This window comes from Andrographis paniculata, unplaced genomic scaffold (genome assembly GCF_009805555.1).
Source record: "Andrographis paniculata isolate CXL003 unplaced genomic scaffold, ASM980555v1 Contig54END, whole genome shotgun sequence".
Taxonomy (NCBI): Eukaryota; Viridiplantae; Streptophyta; class Magnoliopsida; order Lamiales; family Acanthaceae; genus Andrographis; species Andrographis paniculata.
Window position 1 is genome coordinate 4344568 of NW_026137589.1, and position 18957 is coordinate 4363524.

At 35.9% G+C, this 18957-nt stretch overlaps 3 protein-coding genes across 4 annotated transcripts; 1 reads left to right on the forward strand and 2 right to left on the reverse strand.

The window, feature by feature from the left end:
• Positions 1 to 1342: 1342 nt before the first annotated feature.
• On the reverse strand, positions 1343 to 3644 carry LOC127255684 (phytochrome-interacting ankyrin-repeat protein 2-like). 2 transcript variants are annotated; one of them, XM_051281352.1, is made up of 4 exons: positions 2821 to 3644; positions 1898 to 2072; positions 1595 to 1825; positions 1343 to 1510 (listed from the first exon to the last, which is right to left on the reverse strand). In XM_051281352.1, exons 1-3 carry the CDS (start codon positions 2941 to 2943, stop codon positions 1614 to 1616), a joined length of 510 nt encoding a protein of 169 aa, XP_051137309.1. In that variant the 5' UTR covers positions 2944 to 3644; the 3' UTR covers positions 1343 to 1510; positions 1595 to 1613. The 2 variants fall into 2 exon arrangements, with proteins under 2 accessions (XP_051137309.1, XP_051137308.1); XM_051281351.1 differs by having other exon boundaries at positions 1343 to 1825; positions 2821 to 3643.
• Positions 3645 to 6439: 2795 nt separating this feature from the next.
• LOC127255680 (LRR receptor-like serine/threonine-protein kinase FEI 2) lies at positions 6440 to 13125 on the forward strand. The gene is made up of 14 exons (XM_051281348.1): positions 6440 to 6801; positions 7382 to 7608; positions 8031 to 8166; positions 8344 to 8415; positions 8497 to 8568; positions 9115 to 9186; positions 9724 to 9795; positions 9879 to 9950; positions 10496 to 10587; positions 11243 to 11404; positions 11528 to 11860; positions 11937 to 12182; positions 12251 to 12384; positions 12493 to 13125. The coding sequence occupies exons 2-14, from the start codon at positions 7515 to 7517 to the stop codon at positions 12709 to 12711; spliced, it is 1776 nt and encodes a 591-aa protein (XP_051137305.1). The 5' UTR covers positions 6440 to 6801; positions 7382 to 7514; the 3' UTR covers positions 12712 to 13125.
• Positions 13126 to 14596: 1471 nt separating this feature from the next.
• On the reverse strand, positions 14597 to 18923 carry LOC127255831 (SH3 domain-containing protein 1). Its single transcript, XM_051281581.1, has 10 exons — positions 18475 to 18923; positions 17967 to 18080; positions 17772 to 17841; positions 17556 to 17704; positions 17380 to 17481; positions 17110 to 17304; positions 16971 to 17033; positions 15944 to 16138; positions 15739 to 15813; positions 14597 to 14874 (listed from the first exon to the last, which is right to left on the reverse strand). Exons 1-10 carry the CDS (start codon positions 18532 to 18534, stop codon positions 14749 to 14751), a joined length of 1149 nt encoding a protein of 382 aa, XP_051137538.1. The 5' UTR covers positions 18535 to 18923; the 3' UTR covers positions 14597 to 14748.
• Positions 18924 to 18957: the final 34 nt, after the last annotated feature.

Genomic DNA, 18957 nt, shown 5'->3' on the forward strand with positions numbered 1-18957 from the left:
AAATTTTAATTTTTTAAGAATATATTTAGTTATTAATAATATTAATATTAAATTAATTATTGATAAAAAAAAAGCAAAATAATTCTTTTAATATCCTATCTAGAATAAGAGAAAATTAATCATTTATAACTGTAGTTCTGCTAAGTTTTACTTAATTACAAATTATAATAATAGATAATAAACTTAAGAGTAAGATCCATTTAATTTTTTTGTCGTGTTCATATTTGAATATTAATTATTATATAAAAATATAATATAAAAGATAAAAAATATTTATTTTTACTGTATTGATATTTTTAATGTTAAGTATTATATACATATCTTCCACAAAATAGCTGGAATTGAGTACTATCCAATTATTATTATTATTATTACTATTATTATTATTGTTTTTATTTTTTTATTTTCTAACATTTTATTGGTAGGGTACGTTTTTATTATTATTATTATTTATTTATTTTTGAATTTTAGTTTAGAGAAAAGTTAGTGTAAAAATTGAAATTTAAGTATGTTTAGTTGAAGTTTGAATTTTGAATAAAAAATGTCTCATTCATTTTTTCTTTTAAACGTGAATAATAAAACTTAGGCTAAATCTTTTAACTAAATTTGAATAAATAATTATTTGATATGGTATGTAAATAAGAGATGATGTTGATGTTGTATTTAAAGCTAAATTTTAATTTAACACTATACAAAAATAAAAATAAGTATTTAATTATATATTTTTATTAACAAACTAAACGTATGTAAAAAACCTTACTTAATACTCAAGTGTGACTAGATATTAAATTCGATCGGAGATTTACCTAGCATTTTCGGGTAACCGTTGCGGATTTCTACGTCAACAAAAAAAATATATATATATATATATAAATGATTTTGAATAATATTACTTTATCCAAATACCTAATCACATGTTTTTTTAAACAATCTAAAATTTCGTACCCTTTTGTGTTTGAATGTTTTTTACTTGAATAATGTTAATTTGAATTTAAAATTTAAATCATCCTACAGTCCAATGTGGTGTGTTCATTTGAGTTTTATCCCTAATTTTGTATATCCAATTTATCATTGAATCTATAAAAATATTACTAGTTAAATTTAAGTAAGCTAATTAGTTATTTTAATTTTAATTAATAATTTTACTAATATATTCTTAATTATCTACTAATTATATTTATCCTAAATTATTAGACCCTACGCCCAAACCAATTAGGGTACATCGTACCCGACCCGAATAATTAGATTGGACCCAAAATAAATGGGTCATATTTGGGTCGAGTTCGGGTATATTACCAACATAATATGTAGCAATTCATCAAAAAACAAACAAACAGATATATAGAGAAGCCATCATATATCACAATAACCATCACAAGATAATCATTCACCAACATATATATATATATATATATATATTCAGAATGTCTTCTCTAGTACGAAACGATCGACGGATAGACGAAGAAGAAGAACAAAGACACATAGATTTGACAGGCAGAAACCAGAGAGGCTGTGTAGGCATATAAAAGATACCAACGAACTCAATCAGATGATTAATAATCATGTAAAAGTATTGAATCGTCATTGCGCGCACCGTATAGAGAGAGCGAGGCTCAGTTGTCGGAGACAGAGGATGCCTCGCTAGACGAGCTTTCCAGCTGCAAGCGTTTCATTTCTTCGTAAGCCCATTCGAGTCCGGGACAGTAGTGGACGGGAGGGTTGAACCTCGTGTCGTTGATGTCATCCGGCAAAAATGCGCCGTTCATCACCAGAAATTTGATTGCTTTCTTCTTTTTCTCCTTGGCTGCGTGGTGAAGTGGTGTCCCTGGATCGATTTAAAAGAAATTTGTTAGATAAGGAGAGGAGCTTGTTGATGCTTTGTAGGAATTGTACGTACAGCCGCCACAGGCACCCTTGGTTCGCGCATCTATGTCAGCGCCGCGCTCGAGCAATTCATCCATGACTTTGAGATGCCCACCTTTGGCAGCAAGATGGAGTGGTGTTACGCCGTGTGATTTGGGGCCCCAAGCAACAACGTTAACGTCCATTCCTTCGTTAAGTAGCCGCTTTACCTGCAAAAATATAATGGAACGCTTGATGAAAGGCAATTCGATAATAAAAAAAGATTTTAAAAGTGCTTTAGTCTTTTCACAACATATGAAGAAGAGGATCAAGATTGTTTTTGGGAGATTTTTGAAATTTCTACAATTCCTCCAAAAGTTTCCACCTGAAAACATCGGGTCAAACACCTTTTTTTTTTAATATTAAAAATTAATCTTACAACATTAAACAACTATTCTAATTCAAAATTTTACTATTCAAAACTCAAACTCAAAGCCAAACCCCCAAACAAAAAACACTCGTAGTATCTTAGAAAACTTCAGCAAAACTCAATACAACTCTTTTTCTGCTAAGTGAAAAGTAATGATGATTCAATCCCTTCACCCCTTCCCAAGATGGAAGGCAACTGTTCTCTTTGTAGTTTATATTTGAACTTCTTTTGATTTAAAACAATATATATATATATACACACACACACACATGGTGTATAGCTCAATAGCAACTAATATAGCCGAGACAACTTAGAGAAATAGCTACAAATCTGATAAAGATTTGTAAATTGAATCATTCACAACTATCTACCTTACGAACTCAATTTCAGCACTGTCGATTCTTCTATTCAAAATGTACCAATATTAATGGAGCAATTAACTAACAAGATCAAACTAAATTAAAACCATAATTTATCTACTGATTAGTTAGGTTCAACAATGTAAACTACTGTGCAGATACTATAGTGGATATTCATCAATTTCCTACCTCTTTGAGGTCACCTTTCCTAGCATGGATATGGAGCATAGTCCAGCCACGATCATCCCTATCCTCTCCAGACACAAGCAGCTTTCGCTTCCTCCGAATATATTCCCCCTCGATGCTCAGCATTGTGTTAATTCTTATGCTCTTTTGATCACACAAACAGCTATATTGAACCCCAGAGACTTGAAAACCAAACTTCTCAGATACTCCAAGTAAATAGTCAGAACTTGCACACAAAACGAAACTCTCGATAGAGAACAGAACCAAAGATGCGCATATATGCGCTCAGATCAGGAATTCCAATACTTCCCCTAAACAAAGCTCTACTCTTCGTATTTCAGGATATAAATCGAAACGAAGCTAATAAATCCACAGACAAAACACCTGAAATCTCAGATCTTATTCCCAGCTCCCACAGAAAGAAATGTTTTACATAATCTTCGAACACAAATCGAAAGCGACGGTAAAAAAATTTAGCGAGAGGAATGATTGGCCATGTTGTAGGGGGCAAAAGGATTCAAACCAGGACCGAATGCTCTCAGATTGTTCAAGACCTTCACGTTCATCGAAGCCGCGAACCGAAACTTACCAGATATGTTCATAATGAGAAAATCCCTTATCCTGAAACCAATGAACGAGACAGAAAATTTACGCGAACTACGGGAAATTTATCTGAGAATTATCAAGTACTCGACTCCGATCGGCGGTTGCATATATGTATATTTTGATAATATCTCTGCAGAGGCAACGAGGGGGAGGAAGGGAGCAATGGCGAACGCAAACCCTAATTCGGGAAGATGGGATAACGAAGAAGACGACGCCGAAATGAAGAGAGAGACAAATATAAATCTGACACTAAAGTCGTGTTTGTTTTTCTAATGCTTAAAAAACGCGACTTTCCCGACATAAGTGAGGATTATGCGGTGGCTGTTCTGTATATATTTTTTTTTATTATTATTGTTTTTTAATAATAAAAAGATAAGGTTTTATATACACTTCTTTTTAAATTTATTTAATTATTTATAATTTATATTACATGCATAGAACGGCTGCGAATTCACATATTCTATAAAAAATAAATAAATAAATAAAAATACAATTCCAGAATAATCTTGATTAATAGTACAAAACAAAAGTTGAAGGCTAACTTGTTACAACTTATTGATGATCAGTTGTTCCCACATGCTTTGGTTTTACATTCTTATGGCCACAGGGATAAAAAGGAAATAATTTTTTTCATTACATCCGGGCTTTTAAGAGTTACTATTTACAAGATCTGAGGTGTCGGGATAAGAAAAACCTTGAGTAAAAGCCGTCATTCTGAGTTGCTCGGAGGCTTTTCCTTTGGATGCTTCGAGCTGTAATGATCGGTGAGCTGATTAGGATTAGCGAGCTGAACCTGAAAGCCAAGGTTTCGAAAGGGATCAGACAACCTCAACTGAATTATAAATGAACACAAGATAAGGAAAACATCGAAAGCACATGCTAACATAATTCAGGTCAATTAAGTCGAGAGTAGAAAGATTAGGGGATCGGACACTTACCTAACATTCATGGATTGCCTGTAAGAAAAGAAAAACTCGAATGTGCCATGGGATCCATTAATCTCAATAAATCACTTATCAGAATCATAAACAAGAAAATAACATACAATAGTTCCGAAAGAAGTTTATATCCAATAGTTCCATAAACCTTCAATGGCTTCTTAATTTTATATCCCATAACACATACATTTAATTCATCTGTGCTATTTAGCTTTTGGTTGCCCAATATTTATTCATTTGCTATTTTGGATCGAAGGCCTCAAGAGGATAAAAAGAAGTTTATTGTAAGAAGACACTTTCACTCAAGTAGTTTGAAATGAAGCGGCCTAAATTTACAAAATCAAACTACAAAAATAACATTTGAGGAAGCTCGATGTATAGTGGGGCACAAGTATAAAAATAATCCACAAGAATCAACACTACACGAAACAAAACAAAAGATTTAAGCTCGACTATAGTTATCTCACAATTCAAATTATTCACTTCTCACTTCTCTCTCGAACAAAATCTTGAAGCAGCCCATGAAGTAAATTGGCATTTCAACGGGAAGAAAGTTACTTTAGAAACAAAAAGGAAATGGAAATGTCTAGAAAAAGAAATATCAATACAACCTTAATCGACACTCAAGATAATAACTTAGAAGGATGCCCTGACATTTTGAGAACAAGTTTCTTGTGGGCCAAGTATGCTTTGCTCGAAAAGGTTGATTCTTTGAATCCCTTTTTTTTAATCATTTCTACCCTGCTGTTTTTGTTGCAAGTTTTACCCGTACCAATACGAAAAACATATTAACGTCAAGATCATGCAATCTAATATGAGTATACAGTCGAAAAACCAGTGCCGGTATACTATCAGTCTTCAAAGAACCTAAGAGGGCGACATGTCTTTTAAGGGATTGCTGCATGACTATGAGCAATCAAAGTGATCTTCATTAGGAAACCTTCGCCATAAAGGCCAGGCATTACGTAATGGCTATATAACTCATAAATGAAGAATTGCTAACATGATGAAGCCGACGAAAAATGATATGCTTTAAAAACACTTATTGAATGCCTACCAACAACACTGAATCAATCAATTGCAGATATATTGATTGATCTATCAATCGGGTATACAAAGGTAACTAACCACAAGCATTTATCAAGATTCTACAGAATTAGTTGAAGCTGCTATATCTCAATCTCATATTAAGAAGTTCATCTCTCCCATGGTGATTTTAGATTTTGCAGAACACATAAACTGTAAGTAGATAATAATCATTTGAGGAAACTGAGTTTCCAGATCTGATCAGAAGCACAACAATATTGCTTACCAAAGCAGCAATCATTGAACAGTGTAGGGCTAGCGATTTACCTTATTGATCAATATGAATGGTCAAAACACAAACAGTGTACAGAGAAATTTGCTCATAGAATCAATCCAGTCAACATGAAATCTTCGTAATATTCCAAGCGCACGTATGGATTCGAACGGCTTACCTTACATATGGAACAGACGACTTTGAGACCGACGGCACGCGCCTGGAGTTGCGATCCCTTGGCCTTCTGATTCTTCTCCGCATTCTTCCTCTGCGCCTCGATCTTCTGCTTTCCTCTCGTCATCGCCAATTTCTCCTCTCGCCTCCTAAAAATCCGGATTTCTTCGACACCAAAATGGCGAAAAACAAGCGAGGATGACGCGCGTCAATTCGAGGTCGCCGCCATTGATGACGAAGCGGTGAATCGTCGTACACAACGGTGAGGTTTCACCCCCCCCCCCCCCCCCCCCCTTTCTTTCAGTAATTTCAATCTGGTCCTAACACTCTCTCAACCTTCCAATCCAGCCTCCGGATTTTATACTGTGAAATTGCAATTCAGTCCCTAATCCGTAACGCAAATCCACGCAATATGACCGTTGCAATAATCGAGTCGGTTCGGGTCGGGTCGGGTCGAGCGAGGGCAATATAAGATCCGAATAAAAGGGGTCTATTAGTCAATTCACACAAACCAGAGTAGAGAAATCTATCCTCGCCATTTTGCGTCGGTCGCACGTGAGGAGTGTCGCGTTCGCACGTGCCGCCACAGTCCTTTCATTGGCTCATCCTCTTCCGTAGTCCACAATGCACTTCTAGCATCCACACTCTCTCTCTCTCTCACTGCAAGTCTGAAATCTGTCACTCTGCTCCATTCCATTCTTTTAATTCCGGTGTATAATTGTGGGTGTTAATGTATGTGTATATATATCTATATATATATATATAAATAAAAGGTAGATATTGCATATACGGTGTATAATTTTAGAGAGAGAAAGGGTGGGCGATGGGGGGATCGTTGATTTTTGTTGCTATTGCATAACTTTACAGCTCAACTCACAATTTCCCTGTCTCTCTTTATCTTGCTTGCTTTCTCTCTCTTAATTGAGCTCAAATTGCATAGATCGAATCTGCTGCTGCTTCGTCAAGGTATGGCAATAATGTGATTGTGGTGGAATTTTTTTTGTTAAAGTTGTGAATTTGGGCACATTTTGGATTCAGAATATGAGGGCGAATTTTTTGTCGCATTCTGAAATTTTGACGAAGAGCGTTGGTTTTTGTTTTTAGGGATTATCATGTTTGGCTGTTGTTTGGAGGGGCGTTACGAAGTTTTTCAATTGATTGTGCGTTGTGCTTCTTTCTTAAAGTTGTGTGTGTTGATGTAATTGTTGTTGAATTTTGGGAAATTTTTGTGAAATTTCGATTTATGGTGGGAGTATCGTTTCGGATATGCATGGTCGACATAGATTGGGCTGTTAAAGATTTGGGGCTTTGATCGCATGCAATTTGCACTTGATGAAAAGCCCTACGTTCATTATATGCCTTACTCCATTGATGTATGGGAAAGTTTAGTTTACCTATTTGGAAGTGATGATTCATTGCTGCTCATAATTTTGGTTGAATGGAGTGTAAAAAACTTAGAGCAATGTGTGGAGATGAGAGTGCTCATTTCTGCTGGGCTTTGTTTATTTTCATTACTAATTTGGAACTGCTTAAATTTGTTTTGCAGGAGATTATTGCTTATGGTTGCTGAAGCGGCCATACTACAGCATGGTCAACTCAGTTGCCGCATGCTTTCGTGCTGTGATGTTTCAGACATCTGATGATTTGTATTGACCTTATTATGCTTTCAGTGGACTGCAATGAACTGCTTCACTGTGAAGTTTCTGCAGTGGCTTCTATGCATCATATTGCTTTACAATTTAGGAAAAGAAACTGAAGCTCTTAGTCCTGATGGTATGCTGGATAACTTTGGATTTTTATTATTATTACTAACTTGAATTGGCTAACATCCCATTGATGAGACATTCGATCTGTTAATGATAAGGGTTTGAAAAAACTGTACAATCGTATGAGGATTTAACTGATGATGGGCTGTGTTACAATTTATCGGTTATGCTTTTGTTTTGTCAATACATTTTTATCATCTTAAAATATGGGCTTGTCATTGCTTTTGTTTGAGTATGTTTGATTGTATTATCTTTGCAAAGGATTGGATGTGTTTTAGATTCCTATGCTATTCATTAGAATCTTTGTATGCAGCAATAGAAAAAAAATGGAAGTACCTAACTTTAGGTTTATGGTCTATCCAACTAGTATTTTCCTTCAAAGCGGAATCTTATATATATATTTTTGTATATATATTGTTTTATTTGTAGGTCAAGCTCTAGTCAACTTCAGGACAGCCATAGCTAGTTCAGATGGTGTGTTGCTTCAGTGGAGGCCTGAGGATGCAGATCCATGCGGTTGGAAAGGAGTAAAATGTGACTTAAAGTCAAAAAGAGTTACAGCCTTGTAAGTTTCTTTACTTCAGGATCTCCCAATTTAGAGTTTCGGGTATCATCCTTATAGACTAATGCCTAAGTAAGATGCTACAGTAATAAGTCCTTTTAAAAAGTGTTCACCATGGCTTCGTAAACTTTAATTCATATTTTCTTTGTCCAAATGATAAATGTATTTCCAATGATCCAGGAGCCTCCCTAACCACAAGTTGAGTGGATCCATATCACCAGACCTTGGAAAGCTAGAAAGCCTACAGTTTATGTATGCATCTTAGAATTATTAGTTTGCCAAATTCTACTTCATCCAGTTGATGCTAATACCTGTTGAATAATTTGCTTGCAGAGCTCTTCATGATAACAATTTGTATGGAGCAATCCCTCCTGAAATGGGGAACTGCACGCAGTTACAGTCATTGTAAGTAGAGATACTTTTCAATGAGGTTATATCATTCTTATAGCCTCATTTCAGTGACGTAGGAGTCATTTAAAAATTGAAGTGTTGAAAGTGATCCTAAATCAAATTCTTTCAGATACCTACTTGTCAGACAAGTTTTTTAGCAGAATTTCCCTGTATAAGCTGTTTGCTTGGGTGGATATGGACTTTTCCCCATTTTTAGCATGAGAGTATAAATAGTTAATCAGATAACACCCCAAAATGTATTTTTGAATTTTCCAGCTTGCACCCTGATGTGTTGTCTGTGATTACCTTTAACATAAAGATCTGTATGTGGCGAAACAAACTTTAAAGTTTTGAAGGATGACAACAAAGCGAGTGTTTGCTATTGTAGTTCTGTTTGATGCAACTTATTTTTATATTTTGTAAATAACGAGTGATGGATGTACAAGCGAAACAGCTGATTGACTCCTGCATTTCTTTTACTGCTACTGTGTTCTTAACAAGTCTGCTAAGATCTTGTCCTGTTCTGGTGAAGTGTGAATTCTTGCTTCCAATGTTATACAGATACCTTCAAGGAAACTACTTAAGTGGATCAATCCCAAGTGAACTGGAAAAACTTTCTTTGCTGGAAAATCTGTGAGTAGTACTCTCAAGTTTAGAATTTGTGAACATTTTAATGTTCTATTTGTTTTATTACTGATTCCTGTTACTAATCGACATCCTTTGTGAGGCAAACAATTATCAAACACAGAGCTGGGACAAAAGCTTTTCTTAATAAGTTGGTAAAATCTTCTCCTAATATTCTAAACTGAAGAAATCAATCCTCTATTTAGCCATAAGCCCATAAAGACACTCATTCACTATATTCCCCATGCTGATAGAAAGATCTCACGATTTACCATAAATCATAGAACCAACTCTACTAATATGGTTAATAAGCTTTTGGACCCGAACAATTGTATATCCAGTTAGTAACAAGGTTTAATATGCTTTGCGAAAATTGTATCTCTTGATAAACACTATGTTGGGATCAGTTGAGGACGGCTTCTCAGCATTTTGACTCTCTGTTCATGCATGGTAGCTTAATTGTAGGGTTTTGTTTCTATTTTGTTTATTTCCATGCTCATTCAATCTGGGAAGTGAACTTCCTTCTAAGACTGTTTTTCTTGTCAGGGATCTTTCAAGTAACTCTCTCAGTGGTAGTATTCCATCTTCACTTGGAAAGCTAGGCAAGCTCTCACTTTTGTGAGTGATGTATTCATTTGCAAAGTTCCATAGTTATCTACTTTTATAAGTTCTAACTAAGTACGCTATGTCCGTGTTTGCAGCAATGTCTCAACAAATTTTCTCGTAGGGCCTATCCCCTCCGATGGAGTTCTTGCAAAATTTCAAAATGATTCGTAAGTATAGTTTTCGTGCTACTGTTGTCTAATCTCTTGCTATTTTTGTATTTTTAAAATTTCTTTTAGAGTGAAACATTTCCAGTTCCTTTCATCATGTTTTCTCCCCTTCCTTTTGTAATTGATTGGCCACTTCTTTTTTACCAACCAAACCTTATTTTACCTTCTTTTCGCATATGACAATAGAATAGTAGAGATCACAATATTTTATTATGTTAGAAGCTACCTCTTGAACTTCTTCTGCAACCCGAAGGGAGGAAAAGAAGTCCAATCTTACCCCATTATACTTTCCAATCATGCTATGTTTGAAGCAAGTTACATATACATAAGTGCAAGTTGTTGAAAGTAATGGCAGACCATGAAATAACTGGTTAGCTTGTTATGCTCCTTGGCCTGCTTTTTTTCCCCTCATGATGTCCAGATTGAGATCATAATTTATGATTCTGCCAGCCTTCTTTCTTTCTTTTTTTTTCCTTTTCTTTCTTTAGCTCTTTTGTTTACTGAAAACTGCTACTTTGCATTTGTATATGATGCTTTCTTTTCAGCTTTGTTGGCAATCGTGAGTTGTGTGGAAAACAGGTCAAGATTTGCAAGGACAATGATGGTTCTTCGGGATCTTCCGACCCTGATGGCTCAGGTAAGATGTTTTGAATTGTGTAATTTTCAGTTGGTGCTGTCATAGCTATCAAGAAAATTGAGAATTGGACATTATCCAACCTGAATATGATCTGTTATGCTCCATATAGATTTCCCTCCCCCAATTTATCTCATCCTTCTGCAAAACCAGATTTGTAGGGTCAAATTTGGTATTATCTTTTTGATAAGTGTCAGCCTACCAGAGCTTTGTTACACTTAAAATCCTTGACCCCTTGTTTAGAATATTGAGAAATTAAAAAACATATATTGATAGCGAACAAGCATGATGCTTTCCAACTTCCTTGACTTGAAAAGGCTAATGTTTGTAGAAACATAGGGAGAATTTTAATATTCTCAGAGTATGTAGGCTCTGTCATCCCTTTCGATTTCTGTAAGCATGGTTACTTTACATTAATAAAATGCTATTGTTTTCATCAATTTGAATGTATGCCATGTAATACCTCTTGCTCTTACCAAGTAATCTGTCAAAGTTTGAACATGAATTGTTAGTCAGCCTGAAATCAACAGCTGATATTTTAACCGAACCATGAGATATTTATGGAATGAACACTAAGGCAACAACTTAGCCATTTTTTCATCTCGTTTGCAGATAATTTGTAACCATAGAATGTTATTTGTATATGTCGTGTTTGTAGCACACCAATCCAAGAAGAAATATTCAGAAAGGCTTCTTGTGAGTTCAATCGCCACGGTAGGCGCACTGCTGCTGGTTGCGCTTATGTGCTTCTGGGGTTGTTACCTGTACAAGAGGCTTGGTAAAAATGACAGCAAAGGTTTTGCAGTTGATGTCAGTGGAGGTAAGAACACGGCATTCGTCTCTCTATGAAAATTTAAAATTTCTTTTTCTTGGGAAAGCCTATGTGTTTTCTATGCCATATCCCTCTCAAATATATGCCTGATTTTTCATCCTCTTGCTGAAGGGGCCTCGATTGTAATGTTCCATGGAGATCTACCCTACTCTTCGAAGGATATCATAAGAAAACTGGAGACTTTAAACGAAGAACATGTGATTGGCGTGGGAGGCTTTGGAACAGTGTACAAGCTCGCAATGGACGATGGCAATATATTTGCATTGAAAAGAATTGTGAAGGTAAACGAGGGCTTTGACCGATTTTTCGAAAGGGAGCTCGCAATTCTTGGAAGCATCAAACACAGATACCTGGTGAACCTTAGAGGATACTGCAATTCCCCGACGTCCAAATTGTTAATATACGATTTCCTATCGGGTGGAAGCCTGGATGAATCTCTTCACGGTTTGTGACTCGTATAATGTTTATTTCAATATTTAATCGTACGTCATCTTAGAATATCTATCTATACTCGATGCAGAGAGAGGAGAGCAGCTGGATTGGGAGGCGCGTATAAACATCGTCATGGGAGCCGCAAAAGGTATCGCCTATCTGCATCACGACTGCTCCCCTCGAATCATTCACCGGGACATAAAATCGAGCAACATTTTACTTGACGGGAATCTCGATGCCCGAGTCTCCGACTTCGGATTGGCTAAGCTGTTGGAAGATGAGGAATCTCATATTACAACAATCGTCGCCGGCACATTTGGATATCTAGCTCCCGGTACAAAAAGTACTCTCGTCATTTTTCTTTGACATGAGGATCATACGCTAATATTTAGATATTCGCAGAGTATATGCAGAGCGGACGCGCTACTGAGAAAACAGACGTCTACAGTTTCGGAGTTCTCGTGCTGGAAATCGTGAGCAGAAAGCGCCCGACTGACGCATCCTTCATCGAGAAAGGCCTAAACATCGTCGGATGGGTACTGTGTAACCAACTGTATCAATTCTCTTCGATCCCAAAATATACGCGACAACCTTATCCTTATCCAACCCTTTGTTTTTTTTTTTTTTTTTCTTTTTGTCAACAGCTGAACTATTTAGTTTCGGAAAACAGGCAGCGCGAAATAGTCGACTCTCAGTGCGAAGGAGTCCAGACAGAAAGCCTCGATGCCCTCCTATCCATAGCCATCCAATGCGTCTCCTCAGCTCCCGAGGATCGCCCCACCATGCACAAGGTGGTTCAAATACTCGAATCCGAGGTGACTACTCCTTGTGTCAGCGACTTTTACGACTCCAACTCCGACTGAGCGTAAGTCGTGAAGCAGAAAAAAAGAAAAAACACAGGAAAGAAGACAGCGTACTTAATTTATTCATTCTTTCTGCAAAAAAAATGTGGCCCGATTCGATTTGCTGCTTGGACGATCCCCAGGAAACTCGAGCCGAGCAGTCAGACGCCTCGGCCGCGTCGACGACCGGGAGCTCAGCTGCTTTCAGGTTTGTTGTCATTATGTTCTTGCAAGAATCGACACTTTGTTTAAATGCAGTAGAAGGCTATTTCTTGTCGATGTTAATTTTTGTTTTGTTTTTCTTTTGGTAATACACTTTGAATCGTTTTGTATATGAAATTGTTGGATCCATCGTTTTTTTATCTTTCATTTTTGTATCAGATTGCAGGTTAACTGCATAAGCTTTTCCATTCATGAATTTGTTTTGTATTTTTACTGTACTGTGAACATATTTAAGTATTTTGTTACATTTTGTTTAGGAATTTATTTGGGCTTGGTTATTTTTGATAATTTTTTTCTAGTTTTTATGTATATATATTCACAAAAATATTACGTCTAAATCACTATTAATATTTACTTTTTTAAAAAAAAACAAAAAATGATCATGTGACCATAGTCCATAATTCTTTGTTCAAATTTACACCGGAGAAGTTTTCGTATGCGAGTGTTACACACGCACTGGATAAACTTTGGGGTATTTTTTAGATAATAAATCATATTTAACTGAAATTATTTATCTCAAAATAAATTTTAATAGTAATATGCCTTAATAGGCTATGGCAAGTCAATGAATACGATTCAATATTATTTAAAGAGTAGGTATACCAATTTATTTAAAGAACGAATGACCAAAATCTATTTCTATTAATGCCAAAATAAAATAGTAATAAATTCAATACCTTCCATTTCCATACCGATATTATTTAAGTGGTTGGTAAAATTCAATTAGAGACCGAATCGCCAATATTTATTTACATTAATGTCAATTACCTAAAAAGAAAATTCAACAGCCAACGGTGTGTTTGTTTTTTATTTCAAAAAAAAAAAAAAAAAAAAACTAAACTATACTATTCAATCCGATTTTTAATAAAAAATATATATTATTTTCTTTCACATAATATCACATCAAAATATAATTTAAAATAAAAAGTAAATAAAAAAAACTCAATTTCAAATCAAAACCAAACAAACTTCATTCAAAAACCCGATAATTAATTAGTACACGTCATATACACGCAAAATCCGACACTAATTAATTAGTACACGATATTTACACGCAAAACCCGACACGATAATTAATTAGTACGCGTTATATACACGCAAAACCCAACACGATAATTAATTAGTACACGCGTCATAAAATACGAATAAAATTTTCGATGAATAGAAATATCTCGAACTCCTATATAAAGGTCTTCCGACCAAAACATACAACACACCCCCAAATGCGATTCTTCTGCAAAGCATAGTAGGAATAGTTCTATACAAGTAGTGATTTCTCGATACAAATCGCTACAATTCGATCGTGTTCATTGCATCTCGTCGCCATTTGAGATCTAGCGCGATGATATGCAATGAACAATGATCGATTTGTAAGGATTTTCTATTTTTATTTCCCCTTGTGAGTTGATTGAGGCGATTTGCTACAATCCGGTCGTGTTCATTGCATGTCGTCACCTCCCGATCTAGTGTGTGATGATATGCAATGAACAATGATCAGATTGTAGAGATTTATCTACTAAAAAGGTACGATAGATTAGTAATGACCCAATATAATTCGCTATAATCCAATCGTGTTCATTGCATTTTCAGATCTAGCGCAAAGAACGCCGATGGGATCAGACATTTATATTTTTCAATAGATTGATGGTGAGACATGTCACTTTACTCTTGTTCTTAAAATCAATTTCTATATAAAAACTCAGCATTCTTATTTCTTAAATCATTCCAAAACATCGACACAACGTATAGTCATCAAAAACCGTATAATCTGAGCATGCTAATGTACAAATACAGAAATAATAGGAAACTTACAGATACACAGTATTGTAGTCATACTTACAGGGAAGAATCGTCCCGGGCCACATGCCTTGTTGGAACTTTGTCGATCTTCTCGACATATGCTGAAGGAAACCATCCGGCCTTTCCTTTGCATTCTCCCTCCGACCATCCACCCGAGCCCACCTGCCAAAATCGATGACAATTCTTCGCAAAATAGTATATTTGGTCCCATCATAAAATATATATCTATTCTTACAAGAACTCCAAAGGGGTTTTTTTTTTCTATATTGTGCACTTTCCACGGTTCTCTATAAAAAAATATATAACTTCCTCTCGGAAATATCACATCAAAGTTCAAACCACTGATTATACACAAAACACAAACCAAACACAACTTTCCTCGAGATTTTCACTATTCATCAATTTTTCTTTTTTACAAAAACATCAAATCAAACTATCATTTTTATATTATACTAAAATTTTTAGATTAAAAAAACTGTGTCAATACATATTTATATCGCATCAAATAATTATTCAAATTTAAAATTTTTATTGTTCAAAACACAAACCCAAAATCTAAACAATCAAACACATTCAACACTACTTTTTTCATATAAAACATCGCATTCAACATCTATATTCATTCAATCTTTCCGGTCTTCAAATCTAATGTGCATTTTCATTTTCCCCGGAAGAAAAGCAACACACATCCCATCCACTTAGGGAAACTTCAATTTTAACACATATTTGTAACAATTTAAATCATACAAGATTTCCGACAGTTAATTAGACACCAAAATTTACAAAATCAACACAATTTCACCTTTTAACTATATATGCATTTTATCCCATAACTTTATCATGTTACTGAAAATATTGAATCTAATACGTAAACTTCATTATAGTTAGAGGCATTTGATGCAATGTTTTATAAAACAACAGAATATTGTGCAGCAAAGAACATATTATGCAATAAATTTGATGTTTTTAAGTTATTTCAATGTAACGCAGAGAGGTTCTTTAACATGTCCCCTATTTCATTGTTACCTGTCTAACTACAACATAGTCATCAAGTTCAAGATTTAGCTCGCCATCCCCTTGAGCATCAAATGAGTGAATGACCTGACAACAATAATACATTCTGAATGAACATGAGTGTACAACATTAACCACGATTCAACGGATTTTAGCAGTATTGTGTGACCGGTAAAGAAGATAACTTTTCCATCCATACAAAGAAAAATAAAGTTACCTTTGCAATGAAGTAGGCGTTGCATTTACCCTCATCATCCCTGGTTTTAGATCCATTCAGAACAATCTTGTTACTATCTATAACTTCAGAGCTGTTTGGAGCATCGTCATTTTCAGGGGTGGTAGTGTTCCTATTGGTAAGCAAAGTTTCCGAAGGCAATGAAGGGTCTTCCTCTGATTGAACCTCCAAAATAATCTAAATGGCAACATGTTGGCGTATGTTGTAACCAAGAAAAGATGACAAGAACAGACTAAAATAAAAAAACTGTGAACTATTTTTTTGTCCTTCATGCGACCATATATCACTTTCGGACCATAAATAAACATGGTATACCATTAGACTCACAAATTCAAAATTGCGGCAAAATAAATTATGCGGCGCCGGATTTGAATATGTGGCAAGGACATGGAACAGCAAAGCTGACTTGTGATGACACACAAGCAGTTCCAGCCCCATAGGATTTTTTTGAAAAAATAAATCAATAAATAATAGGTACGTCACAGCTGAGTTGTGATCACATCTAAGCAGTTCCGGCCACATAGGAATTTTTTGGACTGTCATAAAAAAAATATATTATTGTTTTTTAATTAAAAAATCATTTCTACTTTTATGAAAGGAATACCCATCATTACCCATTCTCATTAATCTAAATCTATTTTTCTATTTCAATAAAAAGGCAAAAAGTACCGACTCTTACCCATCCTCAATGAAACATATGTTTAAACATTTGAGTATACCATACAATTAGATATCATGAGTATTTAATAATCCGAAAATATATATATATATATTTAGAAGCTTTCGCAAGGATTTTTGAAGGAATTTTTTTTCAGATTTTAAAGTATTATTTATTTCAAAAAGAAATCCACCGGAACCATTTATGTGTCATCAAACTGTCAGCTCTGGCATTCCATGTCCATGTCATGCGTACAAATTTGGCGCCGGAGAACTAATTATGCCACTAATACTAAAACAGTTTACCCAAAAATAGAATGAAAGAAACAAAGTGCAAATCCTAAAGTCCAACCTCAGAATGCAGCTTCTCCAAAATAGCAACAACATTACGGTGGTAAGATCTCTCAGCCTCGACCTGTAAGAAAAGGTTTCGCGAGATCACGAATGGCCAACGATTATGATTAAGTCAATGTTTGTTCTGGTGTTCATACCATGGCAAGAAGCTTCTGGAAAGTTACGTCCTGTTGCTGATCCTCCACTGACAACATAGCAGCCGTCGCTTCTCTCCCGAGTGCCAACATCGACGTCTTAATGTCAGTAAGCTTCTTTTCAGCATTTTTAAGCTTCGCAGCACTCTCGGAAGAGGTGTCCCGTGACTTGGAGTGCCTTCTTATTACTTGAGCTGCCTAAAGAGGAGCTTTTAAGAGTCAACAGTAGCTCGATGGGAAGATCATTGAATGATGAAGATGAAAAAGTACAACCTGAAATTCAAACTCTTGACGCATTCTATCATAACGGTGAGTTAGATGGCGCGCATCTTCCAGAGGAGCTCCATTTATCAACGCGCGAAGCGGATCCGAAACCTACAAGGCTAAAATAAATCAAAATGCAGACAGCAATCGAAAATAAGTCGTAGATGATGAGATGATCTGATTACCTGAAAACCAAGAACTCTTATCAATGTTTCTCTCTGATCTTCGATGGAGGCGTGGGAGGTTCCGAAATCCGCAGCGACCTTTGCAAGAGGGGAATCGGAATCTTGATTCTCAATACCATACTTGCAGCAATCTTCAGCCAATTTTTTCGCTACAAAGTAGAAACAAAAGATGGAATTCGAGCTCAATTCAAGACAGATTTGCGAGAGACCACGCACCTATGTCCATTTGCTTCTTGCTAGTCGAAATGTATCCATCTAAGCCGCGAACGATATCCCTCTGGAAATGCTGTGCAACAAAAAGCTCCTTAAGTGTGATAGCTGGAGTTATATAAGAAAATCCATTAGATTCGAAAGAATCATTTCGGACAACATCCCTAGTCGAAAGGCGCCCCTCCTACTCAGATTAACTACCTTCGCAGTCCTTGTTGATCGATACAAATTCTGCAGCTGCTGATGTAGCTGAACATCTCCTTCATCGATCATAATCCCGCCATGGCCTAACTGCCCGAGCTGTCTTAAAATCGTCTGCGAAAACACAGTGAATTCGACACCATAACTTATACAAAAACAGGGGAATCCCTAATCAGTTCTATCAATTCATTCCCCTACTTTGTTCCCCAAATTAACAGACATCCTTTGCTAAATAGTAAATGCTCAAAGCTCAATCAATCTCTTCAATTAACAAAAAAAGAAAACAGAAACCCTAGCATCAATCCATTGATGCAATCGAACTCATAGCAAAATACCTAATGAAATCACTGGTTTCAGCTATGTCAAGAGCATATTTCAATTTTGAGCAAGATCAAACACAAGAACCCTAATCAAGCTCAGTAACACGACTCACATCTCTAGAACACACAGTTTTTCAATCACAAAAGTGAATACAGGACAATACAAGAGAAGAAATTCATGCGCAAACCTGCTGCTGTCTAGCGACTTGCTCTCTCAGTTTACTCGCCTGCTTCTTTATCGCTTCCATATTTACGACCTCAGCATCAACCACAACCCCCAAAATTTCCGCCTCGAGTCAAAACCTACTTGATGAAAAAAAAAAAAAAAAAAGAAAGTCGAAACGCAGAGAGACAAAAATTCCCAAAAGGAGGAGATGGATTGATCAATAATGGAAGATTGGTGCGAATGATGGAATTATTCTGGAGCAGGGCAAAAAAAGGTAAAGCTGGGGCGGGTCAGTGTCGGTGAAAGTGATAGTAGAAATTCAACACCCAACACAGCCCCACAAATGCCAACGCAATCGAAGTGGACACGCAGGAAGGAATTTTGGAACAAAGGAGCAGAATTTATGTAGTCGAAAAAGTTGCTGCCTTTTATGGCTCCGTAAAGACGTAAAGTTCCTTCCGTTCTCACTTCTCTCTCCCTCGCTCATGTTTTCTTCGCAAATTAC